Below are 12,902 nucleotides of genomic sequence, written 5' to 3'. Positions count from 1 at the left end.
CAAAAAACAAAGCATCAGGTGACATTTTTTGTGCGGTTACTTGTGATTTTGAAAAGAGTTTTAAAATGGATGCAAAACAAAAAATCAGTTGGTCTCAGAGAAGGAGATGAACGTATCCTACCTGGTTACAATGCATATTGCACAAAACAAAAAAACTGCACAACTGACTGTTTGCGGTATGTTTACAATGCTTGATGTTGAATTGAAAGTTAAAACTGGTATTCATTATGTTGCAGCACAATTTTAAATTGATATTGTAACGTGGAGATAAAGGAAGCAATCCAGGCAAGTACTCTGGTCTCAAATGACTTAACAGAAAATGAATTACAAAACATACTACAAGAAAGATGCTCCAAACACTGAAATGGTGATTAAACATCACTGTCACTATTTTATGACTCTGAAATTCAAATAAACTCAACTTGATGATGTAAACAAATTACGCCTAGGATCTAAACGTACTACTAAGAGAGTATTATGCAGCAGTCAGGAAGCCAGACGGAGAGCTGTACACCAAAAATACTTTACTTATACTTTATCAGCTACATTTAAACAAAATATATAAAGTCGTATTTATTATCCAACCTTGCCTCACTTATTTTCTTGACTGATTCAGCTCATAGTGGTAATGAAATTATTATTATTATACATTATTGTTACGGCTTCAGGCATTATAGCCCCCTGTCCCCAATGATTTCACTATAGTGATTCCACTATGACCCTCTTCTCCAACAATTGGTTCAAACAATTTAACAACAATGTTGAATTGTCAATAAATATAAAACTATAAAGAGAATCCAGAAATAGGAAAACAGGGTTTTTATGCTGAATTTTTTTTTTGGATGATGATGATGATAATAATAGCATCATTAATAAAACAAACTTAAATGAGATCGATGCAGTAATTGTTTCAATTAAATATGTATTTAATACCAAGATGAATCACAATTCATTTTTTAATCACTCGAAAGCCCGAATATATATATACTACCAGAAATTGTGTATTTTAGTTAGTATTAATTAGTAGCTAATGTTCACTAAATGCTTGTAATTAACATGTGGAGGCTATGTGGTCGAGTGGTTAAAGAAAAGGGCTTGTAACCAGATTCAAATCCCACCTCAGCCACTGACTCATTGTGTGAGTGCAGCTGATGCATAGTTCACACACCCTAGTCTCTGTAAGTCGCCTTGGATAAAGGCGTCTGCTAAATAAACAAATAATAACTATATATATATATATATATATATATATATATATATATATATATATATATATATATACAGTACTGTGCAGAAGTTTTAGGCAGGTGTGAAAAAATGCTGTAAAGTAAGAATGCTTTCAAAAATAGACATGTTAATAGTTTATATTTATCAATTAACAAAATGCAAAGTGAGTGAACAGAAGAAAAATCTACATCAAATCAATATTTGCCTTCAAAACAGCATCAATTCTTCTAGGTACACTTGCACACAGTTTTTGAAGGAACTTGGCAGGTAGGTTGGCCCAAACATCTTGGAGAACTAACCACAGTTCTTCTGTGGATTTAGGCAGCCTCAGTTGCTTCTCTCTCTTTATGTAATCCCAGACAGACTTGATGATGTTGAGATCAGGGCTCTGTGGGGGCCATACCATCACTTCTAGGACTCCTTGTTCTTCTTTACGCTGAAGATAGTTCTTAATGACTTTCGCTGTATGTTTGGGGTCGTTGTCATGCTGCAGAATAAATTTGGGGCCAATCAGATGCCTCCCTGATGGTATTGCATGATGGATAAGTATCTGCCTGTACTTCTCAGCATTGAGGAGACCATTAATTCTGACCAAATCCCCAACTCCATTTGCAGAAATGCAGCCCCAAACTTGCAAGGAACCTCCACCATGCTTCACTGTTGCCTGCAGACACTCATTTGTGTACCGCTCTCCAGCCCTTCGGCGAACAAACTGCCTTCTGCTGCAGCCAAATATTTCAAATTTTGTCTCATCAGTCCAGAGCACCTGCTGCCATTTTTCTGCACCCCAGTTCCTGTGTTTTCGTGCATAGTTGAGTCGCTTGGCCTTGTTTCCACGTCGGAGGTATGGCTTTTTGGCCGCAAGTCTTCAATGAAGGCCACTTCTGACCAGACTTCTCCGGACAGTAGATGGGTGTACCAGGGTCCCACTGTTTTCTGCCAATTCTGAGCTGATGGCACTGCTGGACATCTTCCAATTGCGAAGGGAAGTAAGCATGATGTGTCTTTCATCTGCTGCAGTAAGTTTCCTTGGCCGACCACTGCGTCTACGGTCCTCAACGTTGCCCATTTCTTTGTGCTTCTTCAAAAGAGCTTGGACAGCACATCTGGAAACCCCTGTCTGCCTTGAAATTTCTGCCTGGGAGAGACCTTGCTGATGCAGTATAACTACCTTGTGTCTTGTTGCTGTGCTCAGTCTTGCCATGGTGTATGACTTTTGACAGTAAACTGTCTTCAGCAACCTCACCTTGTTAGCTGAGTTTGGCTGTTCCTCACCCAGTTTTATTCCTCCTACACAGCTGTTTCTGTTTCAGTTAATGAATGTGTTTCAACCTACATATTGAATTGATGATCATTAGCACCTGTTTGGTATAATTGTTTAATCATACACCTGACTATATGCCTACAAAATCCCTGACTTTGTGCAAGTGTACCTAGAAGAATTGATGCTGTTTTGAAGACAAAGGGTGGTCACACCAAATATGGATTTCATTTAGATTTTTCTTCTGTTCACTCACTTTGCATTTAGTTAATTGATAAATATAATCTATTAACATATCTATTTTTGAAAGCATTCTTACTTTACAGCATTTTTTCACATCTGCCTAAAACTTTTGCACAGTACTGTATATATATATATATATATATATATATAATTGTCTCTTCCAATGACATTGAAATGCAAGTAAATCCTGTATCTCAGTCTACAGTGTTGATTTTGATATCCTAGTGGTCTGGTGGTTGCGCAGTAGGAAAACGAGAAATATGTTTGTTAGACCTGCTTTGCGCACTTGCGGGAAAACAAAAATCGATCTTCTCTCACAAATATTTTTTGTGTTGGTCACAACAATTTCTTGTGAGCATTTGGGCAATTTATTTTGGGGAGGCTTAGCCTCCCCAAGTCTCTTATATGCACCGCCTATGACTGTATTACTACTTGTATCAAAGCATTGTTATTTCTCCTTTTTAGTACACACTTCTTGCCCTGGTTTTAAGAAGGTTAAATAATTCCAGCTGTGCATTAAGCAGATGATACACAATGTCCCCAGTGATGAGATCAGTGCTTAACTTCTGGAGCAGACTAAATAAAAACAAGATATCACAGCAGTTCTTTTTCTGTCAACTGCAGGTGTAAGAAGGCCGAGGTTAGATGTGAACAGGCTACAAGTGTGCACGCTACAAGTGAACCTCTTAAAACTATTTGCACAGTTACAGTTTGTAGCCTTACAGAGAGAGGTCAAAATACATAACAGTGCATCAGACAACATATCCCATTATAGAAGTATACCTGTTAACCAGTAGCTGTTCCTATCAATTACATGGGAGCGGCTTTCCAGCTCTCTTTGCTGAAAGAATTCTGAATAAATGCTTAAAAAAAATGTGGTATGTTGTCAGAAAAGGTTGGATATTGAGAGCCTTTTTTAATAGAATGCAATGATTTTAGTACATCACAAAATGCATCATTATATTTCTTATCAAACACGGTATTACAACAAGAAAACCTGAAAACAAACAAACTCACACTATGACCTTGTCTGCTGTCATGTCTCTTACTGTTCTGTGATCTGACTAGTATTGTAGTGCTATATGTTTCTGATAGAAAGCTTCTCAAGGCCTTCTTATATCAGTAACTCTGACATTTGAGTAGCCTCTTTGGTACTGCATATTTTTAAAACCACTCGTTGCAACAAAATACTCTTTCCTTTGCTTCAGTGACATTCTTCCACTCCACAGACTATGTTAATAAGCAACATTTTCTCACTGTCTCTAAGCTTCATTGATTTTTCTTACACTCTGTCTGGGAGGAAAACAATGTTGCATCAAAACACTGAGGCTCATAAATCTAAACTAAGACAACGCTGAAAGATCTTTTTGTTTGTATTAAGTTGTACTGATTTTCATACAGAAAACATTTCATGTACTAGGGGTGTACAGAAAATTCAGATTACACTTTAAGAGCGCTGGCAAATACAAGACAAATCTACTTTTCAAAATGTGTCCCCAGGGTTTTTTCAGTCCTTATGTAACGTGCCTTGCAATCATGATTATTGAAAAATCACATGGTAATTCTCTTCAGTCAGTATTTTTAGACACACTGGGTCCTTTATTATTTGTATCTGAAATAATGTTGCAACCCATACCCTAACTGCAGGAAATAGAATGCAATATTTTGCACCTTAAGACTCACTTAGTTAAATGACTTGTTAGTGCCCCCCTCCACCGCCAGAGGGAGACTTCCCACTGCTCTCGCCTCCACTGCCAGCTGGAGCTGCCGTCGCCTCCCAGTGGTCCACACCTGCCATCACCTCCCGAGGCTCCATTCCTGCCATCACCTCCCAAGGCTCCACTCCTGCCATCGCCTCTCGAGCGTCCGCACCTGCTGTCGCCTCCTGAGGGGCCACTCCTGCCCTGTTTGTCACCGCCCGGGGATGCCTGTTCGTGTCTGGACCTATGGTCACTGGGCCTGACTCTCAGGTCACTGCACCACCAAGCACTGTTGCCTGGGCTCGCACCTCTGCCTGTGCTCCTCTCAGTTTAATATTTACAATAGCTTTTCGGTTCACCACTGAGTAACACCTTAACACAAAGCCATCTTGCTGGTTTGTTTACAACCAGGTTTGCGATCGTTAAGCTCGTTGCTAAGCAAATGATGCACTGAACATTGATGATTGGTCAGTTGCATGTCTTTGCACACTGCCCACCTTCTGAAAGCCATTTTCTTTATGTAGAACCAGTACTGAATGATTGACGTTATTTACAATATGTTGCCAAAACACAGGTCTATCCATTTAAATTATATATATATATATATATTTATATATATATATTTAATTCTTCTGTGTGTTTTTTCGGATATTATCAGTTAAAACCGAAACCTTCAAGCTCTACCTGTAAACAACAGGAACATGTTTAAAGTTTGGCACTCACTGTCTGTAGCTTGGTGTTGCTTACATTATTGTCTATACACTGCGGTTTGAGGTTGAAGTGACATCTGGATGTTTTAAGTGAGTGGAAGCTGAAAGTAATTTAAAAAAAACCCTTTTCTTATACCAACACAGTACTGGTATAATTTTATAGCAAAACTGTAATTTCCTGTGGCAGAGAAAGAATGAATCTTGGTTATAAATCTCCCTCCCGACCCGTGGCCCGTGGCCCGCGGCCCCCCGCTTGAGAAACACTAAATGATATCACAAAATTCTACCGGAAGCCATAATAGTAGTACAGTATTTCATGTTAAATTTCTGGCATCATATCGTTGACCACCACCCACACCAGCGAACGCCGGCAGGGAGAATTATGTTGGAATGAAAAGCGTTCGGGTGCAAAAATAACAAAAAGTATTTTTGTGTGCCTAAGCCTTTAAACCAACAAAGGGTGGCCATAACAAAAGGAACGCGACATACGCTCAATAGAATACAATGTGTGACTATAGAGCGAGTCAACGACAGGACGTCACACAAAGAGCGACGGAAGAGAGCTGCAATGTGAATTTTTAATGCTCACTGCCAGATGTAAACTCTGGCCATTTTTTTGGTAAAGCATTGTAATAATAATAATAATAATAATAATAATAATAATAATAATAATAATAAAAGGCTAATATGTTTAACTTATTTATCAGTACTGGGGCTCCCCATATATAATTTGGAAATTCTACAGGAAGTCTTAGAATTCTGAAACTGAACAGAAATCATTGGTCCTGCATTGTCTAACAAATATCTAAAAACTAAGATGAATGTGTTCATACTATTTACAACCCATTTAATTTAGCCCATGTACGTCTTTGTTTGTGTTTCTTTAACTGCTGCAAGATGAAGTCTCCTTATCAGAACAAGCAGACATTCAGATTTTGGACTTACTGTCCAAATTCTGTCCTTTTTAAACCCTTGTCTCTCACATATGTTTAAAAACATGTTTTTTATTTCTATTAACCTATGCTTATGTCCTTCAAGCCGAAATTACTCTTTTGGTTCCCTATAAAAATTAGCAGTATTCTTGTCAGCTACACTTTAAGGAGGGCTCTTGTTTATGTCTATGCTTTTAGCTGGTAATAAATAAGATTGCTGGCTAGTCAAGCTGGCTACTCTTTGGGGCATAAGCATTTTTTTCCTATCCTGCCTTTTATATGTCTCATTTTTTGTTTCCAATATTTTAAATAAGGCTTGGCTGAAGGAAAAGAAAATAAAGAATAGTATGGTACAGTACTTATTCAATCTGTCAGACTCTACTGTACAACACCTGTAATGGAATTTGACTGAGAGAATGATAGAATACAGCTGTGTACCAAATATGAACACACTATCTCATTATGTGCTGTCTCTATCATAGCCAAAACTTTCAAATATGAACATATAGCAGCTTTAGAAAAAAACACTGAAGCTCCCTACATATTCTACACACTGCAGATGTTTCTAATTTTTAGACCACATTTTAATACCTAGTCTTTACTGTATTGTACAGCTGCAGGCCATGCCTAATGTGTAATGATGAATCTGTGCCACTTTACAAGTTCTTGGCATGCCTTGGCTCATTCAAGTGAGGGATGAGTTTTTCGAATACAGCCTCCCTCAATCAATGCTTAATTCACCCTGACTCCACTCAGAGAGACAAAACCCTAAGTTCCCCTCTTCAGCTACAAACAAAACCCATCCAGATAATACCACTGACTCATTTCTAAATGTTTTATTTAAAGATACAAGGTCCTGTATTGTTTCACTATATATATATATATATATAGTTCCTAATTATTTGCTTATTTGCAGGTAGATTCCTGGGGTAGTAGTGTAAATGCACACTGAAAGTATGTTCAAGCAATTATGCAAGGTAAATTAGACATGCATTACTATAAACATGGGGAAAATACTGTTAAAATATCCCTGTTTATTTTGTGTGGCATTGTGCCAAAACATTCTGCAAAAGACATTTTCCAAAGTTAGTCTAAAGATAGCACTGCACATGGAACCAGAACATAACATAACATCTTCACAGGTTAAACATTAAGTTGTCATACTTGTACTTGCTAGAACCAAAGTCATTGTATTTATCTTGCTCTTAATTGTATTATTACTTGTACTGTGATTCTTGAAATGTATTTTTGTTTACGACTGTAAGTCGTCCTGGATAAGGGCATCTGCTAATAAATAATAATAATAATAATAATAATAATAATAATAATAATTAAGTTAACCTGGCATAGCTACAGTATGTGGCTACTGCTTTTATGGAACCTGTTCAGGAAGCTTTATGTCAGTTTTGTGTCAGACCTCTCCGCACTAGTTAATAAGAGTTTCTTTCCACAAGGGTAGATAGTTGGGTCCTCTAAAACATATTCATCAATGTATTTATGCATTTATTTATTTACTGGGGTTAATGACTCAGGGGAAGGTCAAGGCGAGGGTATTGTAGACTTTCACAAGCCACATGCTGTGTGGTACTGAAACAACATAAATCTGTTTTGTGACAATGGCTGGTGCACAGAAATACTGGTTCTTCTAGTACTGTATGTAGCATGTGCTACACTACAATAGCATGAGGGTGCACTGACTAAGTTGTAGAAGAATGGAGAAACCAATAGTAACATTTTGTTATTATAGTGAATATGATTTCTCAAGATGTATTGTCGTCTTGCCTCCCTTTTTGGTGTAGAAATATCAATGTGCCATATTCTTAGGGATCGCCACAATTTTATATTAGTGGAATTATTTTTAGTCACTTCTTGTAAATTCGAATTCCTAACACAGCAACTAATTTAGCTTATCATCAGAGTATATGCCGTCAATGCAATTTGCAACCCTGTTGCTATGGAAAACTCCCCCTCTGTAATGAGCAAATTATAATCTAAAACTTTTCTAAATTGTCAGACAAACAGAGTTTGCAGGTAATCTCTACCATTTGATACAAAGTGTGTTTCTATCATAGCATGCCAACATTTTATTTATCATGCTTCATCAAATAGAAATGTAAGCAACAGTGAACAAGGAGTACTACAGTTAATGAGACACTTCTTCCCAGATAGGACTATATTTTAGATTCACCCTCTGACATTTCCCTAATAAGACTTTTTTCAGTTTTACTCAGTTGTGTGATAGTTTATAGATGTCGACTGTTGTCCACTGCAGTCAAATGCCCAGGCCTCCAGAGATGAATGGCGTGAAAACTAGTGAAATAGTATTTTGTGCCATGTAAAACCTCAAACACTTTTATATATTTTTAAACTTTAAACTTTTTTTTCACAGGTGAAAGACAAGAATCACATGGAATGGCTTCATGAAACACTATGGTTTGATATACCTTTTCTTCAGGAGTCACCTATATTTCAATGAGATTTCTCAAGCTAATTATATTAACTCTGCCTGGGTACTATGTTCTCGTTTGACCAGAACTGAACCAAATCATTCATCCATCCTTAATATAACACTTATAAACCCTGTGGTACAGGTATATGAACGTACATTGAGACTGAATAGCGTTGTGCCATCCGATGAAGCAATGAGCCAATGCAGCTGTTAATCTTACAGACATTCCCCACAGCTAAGCTCAAAAGCACAATTCGGTGCTGTTCCCAGCTTCCCATTCTTCATTTTAGAACTGCCATTGTATTAGTTGTGCCAAAAACCTTTTCATCTAGCTGTTTAAGAAAAGATGGAATGTAAGTGTTTCACACTTAGCCCAGGCAACCTCTGCTGAGCAGAATACATTTCTTTCGTCCTTAACATCACAAAGGAATGTGCTAAGCATTACAAATGCAGTTTCCCACACTAAAATGCAATGGCTGCACAAAAAATACGTCCTTCTTCCTTGACCTTTATCAAGTCTCTTTCACAGTAAGTCCAGCGTCTATTTATTATTGGCCATGCTGTTAAAATTACTACACATTTTTTTATAGATAGTAGAGAGTGAATAATAGGTTCCATGTTTATATACTGTACACTAGGGATTTTCACTCAATAGACAGATATTGTATGTCTGGCACTGCAATTACTTTTTACCAGTTGATGTGGGTGCGGCTTAAATATGACACCACCGGCAATATGTTAATCTAACACACTGGCAGCTAATTTTCTTGATGTATGTGTGTGGTGAAATAATAGATTCAAGCAAGTGACATTGAATAGCTTTCTGTTTGTAGCAATACACATGTGAAAGAGAACACTCAATATGATAAATGAAAAGTATTCTACATGTTAATATGATTGAGATATATAGATATAGCAAAGATAGACACAGTTTGACTTTCAGGAAAGGTCCATCCAATTATAATGACTGTGCATTGTCCAAATGTTAATGGAAGTCAAACTCATTATAACATATCTTAAATGCATTAAGGATATTCTGTTTAAAAAAAAAAAAAAAACTTTTAAAAGCATGGTTATATTGGAGTTTGGTTATATCTGTTTCACTCAAATTAACAATTTAAGGGTGCAACTATAAATCTACAATATCTACATACTGTATGTGATTGTTATATTGTTATTAACATGCCTTTGGTCAGTTATGAACAGTTACATTTGTTTTTTACATTAGGTTCTTCCACTTAAAATGTCTTGTAAGCTAAACAACATCATCTGTCATCATCGACTCCACTCTATCTAGGTACAAGCAGTCGCTTACAATAGTCTATTGGGCTTCAGCATCTCATTTTTTGGTTGGATTAGCTTTGAATGGTTCCTTTTTTTGCAGAAATTCATAAATCTGTCTGGGAGTGATTGTATTACAGAGTATTAAGATTCCAGACAGACTAAGCAAAAAAAAAAAAAAAAAAAAACATGGTGAACTGAGTAGGGAACCAATGGTATGTTTCTGATTGGGAGCAAAAGTTGTGACGCATCAAGACATTATCTTCCCACAGTCCTAATTTGTAACAAAAATAGCAGGTCAAAACCAATTTATGACCAAGGACTTGTAAATAAAGATACCAAAACAATAACAATGATGTTTATATTGCAGGAATATGTGCAATCAGTAAGAAAACAAACAATAATACAATTTGGGATATTATTATTAAAAGCTGGTCATGGTAAAGGTGGAAAGAGAATGGTCACGTTTCCATGTAGTTAAGAAACATATCACCTCACGCTATAGGAAGTGCATAGCCAAATATGGTACAACTTAAAGGGGTGGGTAAATTGCCTTCTCACGCTAAAATTGACTGAAAATTAAGGTTTTTAAAAACTAAGGTCCTGTTTGTGAAGTAACCTCGCACAAGTTTCTACTGTAACTAAAGGCTGTACCAAGTAATTTTCTATTAATAACTGAGATGTGCTGGAAGTAGTCCTGACAAGCTCTTTTGTTCAAATAGGAAAAAATCAGCATACAGTACAAGGGTTTTAGACCTCTTCATTCAGTATATATTTTTTTTTATGTGACACCATTTATTCAACCTTTCAAATTATTTCTATTTGACTCATAAAATCATAGTGCTTTATAGTTGAATTGTTTTATAAGCAAGATTGTAAAACAATAGTAAAGCTACTGCAAATTAAAAAATAGAACTAAAAGAACTATATAGAAACCCAAATTACCCAAAAGGTACTACCAAAATAGCATGAGAAAAAGATGAGACTTATTTGCATTTTTCCATGGAAACCCAGCCAATGTGGAATTTCTAAACTGCATGGAAACCCTGCCACTATATATTCCCTACAGTTCCTTTTTTTAGTTAAGCAAATTTATCAAGTGTCTGACAAAAAGGTACATGAATCACTGTGCTATCCCAATTATGTATTTCTGCATAGGTATTGTAAATTGACTTGAATCAGAAGCTAGAACATGGTTTACATAAGATTACCCTTGGTTTACTTAGTTAAAAAACTTTTTTTTTTCTTAATCTTAACTGAAAGTTCCTGTTAGTTTAAACAGACAGTCCATTTGAGATCAAGACTCAATTACCATGATAAAGTTGGATCGCAAAAGCCAAATGCAATGCATACCTCATTCAAAATCAGCCATACCGTAAGAAACAAGCAAACAAAAACAACCCACTAACCTTTTTTATCACCAAAATAAAGAGTTTGTTGAGCTGGGTTTGACCACTGGAGGGAGGTGTTGTCATTGTGATCTACCCTGCAGGTCAGGTTTGCCGTTCCTCCTTCAGCAACCGTCACATTCTGAGTAATGGGAAAGCTCCCTTGGCTGCCTGTGAAAGGAGAAAAAAGGAAAGTAATAGGTACATTCTGTGAGTATGAATACCACAAAAGAGATTCTGATATTACCATGTCTCCCTCACCACTCACTCTCAAAGAAAAGGTGAGGAATAAATCTCTCAAAACAAGCAAGACCAACAAGGTTATCCAGTGACTTTATTACACTACTACTGACTTACAACAATTGACAATACAATAGTTGTTGTTTTAAATGGTAAAATACTAAAGCAGAATGAGACTTATGAAATAAAAGTAACAGCCCAAAAATCAGTAACACGACGAATAAAAAACGTCTACAAAGGAAAGGGTCTTTTATAACATACTAAACGGAAATTTAACTTAATTTTTCTGCATTTCAGTAAAATCTACTTGACTGTACATGGCATGTAACTATAGACGAATTCAATAAACATGAAGAAGTCCCTATCAGTACTTTTCTTTTCAAAAACCCTTTGTCAGCATTACTGTTCATGTCTTGGGTTAAAAAGTGATACAGACTTTGCTATCATCCATTTTATTATAAGCTACTCTATCAGCTTATGGACCTGGATATCTGTTATGTAGAGAACACTAACATGGATAGCTTTTGAAGTTATTTAAACATTTTTAACAGGAAACAATCTATATTGCTGGCCTAGTGGTCCTGTGTATTACAGGTCCTACACATAAACATGTGTAATACAAGCTAGAAATGTGAAAAGAACAAGCACTGCACTTAATGTGATGTTGTGTTGTTTTTGATCACAGACAATGTTCTCTGGCTCTAATTGGAGCATGCTGAAATTACAGTATTTTATTGCGTCTGTTTTTGCAGCTGTGCAGCAAATTGGCACAAATGTACAATTTTAATCCCCAACATGAAAAATAATATACGACTGCATCCATCTCTGTATTTATGCTGACATTCTGTATGTACACAGTATACACGTAATTGGGAACGTGGTTGGTTGGAATATATAAATAATTCCTGCTACCTCGTACAGTATTTCAAAATTCTGCTCTTTTAATTCTCGAGGGCTCAAAGTGTCTCAACACAGCACTGTACCTGTGTATTGGTCCACTGTCTCATGGGTTCATGAGATTATATTGCACCTCTGGGTTCAGGTTGGTAACTGAATTAAGCTAGGGGCTACTAACTTTAGGATATAATTTGCTTTCCTCAATGTTTAGGCCAGCATTTGCTAAGGGACTTAAATGTAGAGTAAATGGTAACTGAGGTGACCAAGCACCAGAGTTAACAGGCACTGCTTCACTGCCTCTCCTATCAGGAGATGCTGTTGGTGTAAGGAGCTCTACCTACTGTGAACAGCAGATAATAAATACATACCAACAAAAGCATCATTTACATCATAAGATTATATTGCACCAGGTCAGGAAGTGCTGTTTCATTCCAGACTTAATAGGTATAATTTATGTATTCAGTATTTTAGGCATTGATCAGGAGATTCATTGGTTCAAGTTTATAGGATATAGTTGAAACAAAAACCTGTTGTCTATTCCTGTATTCGAGAGTTTTCAGGGATTATTTTATTA

At 36.5% G+C, this 12,902-nt stretch overlaps 1 protein-coding gene across 4 annotated transcripts in view; it reads right to left on the bottom strand.

Annotated features, from left to right (window-relative positions):
- LOC117407395 (cell adhesion molecule 2-like) overlaps nucleotides 1-12,902 on the bottom strand; it is a 635,128-nt gene that overhangs the window by 125,669 nt on the left and 496,557 nt on the right. For all 4 annotated transcript variants that reach the window (XM_059028693.1, XM_059028692.1, XM_059028694.1 and 1 more), the window contains one exon: nucleotides 11,213-11,362. In XM_059028693.1, coding sequence (XP_058884676.1) covers nucleotides 11,213-11,362 — 150 coding nt within the window. The remainder of the gene's footprint in view (nucleotides 1-11,212; nucleotides 11,363-12,902) is intronic.

Source organism: Acipenser ruthenus, chromosome 8 (assembly GCF_902713425.1).
Source record: "Acipenser ruthenus chromosome 8, fAciRut3.2 maternal haplotype, whole genome shotgun sequence".
Taxonomy (NCBI): Eukaryota; Metazoa; Chordata; class Actinopteri; order Acipenseriformes; family Acipenseridae; genus Acipenser; species Acipenser ruthenus.
This window is presented reverse-complemented; position numbering and strand designations above follow the sequence as displayed.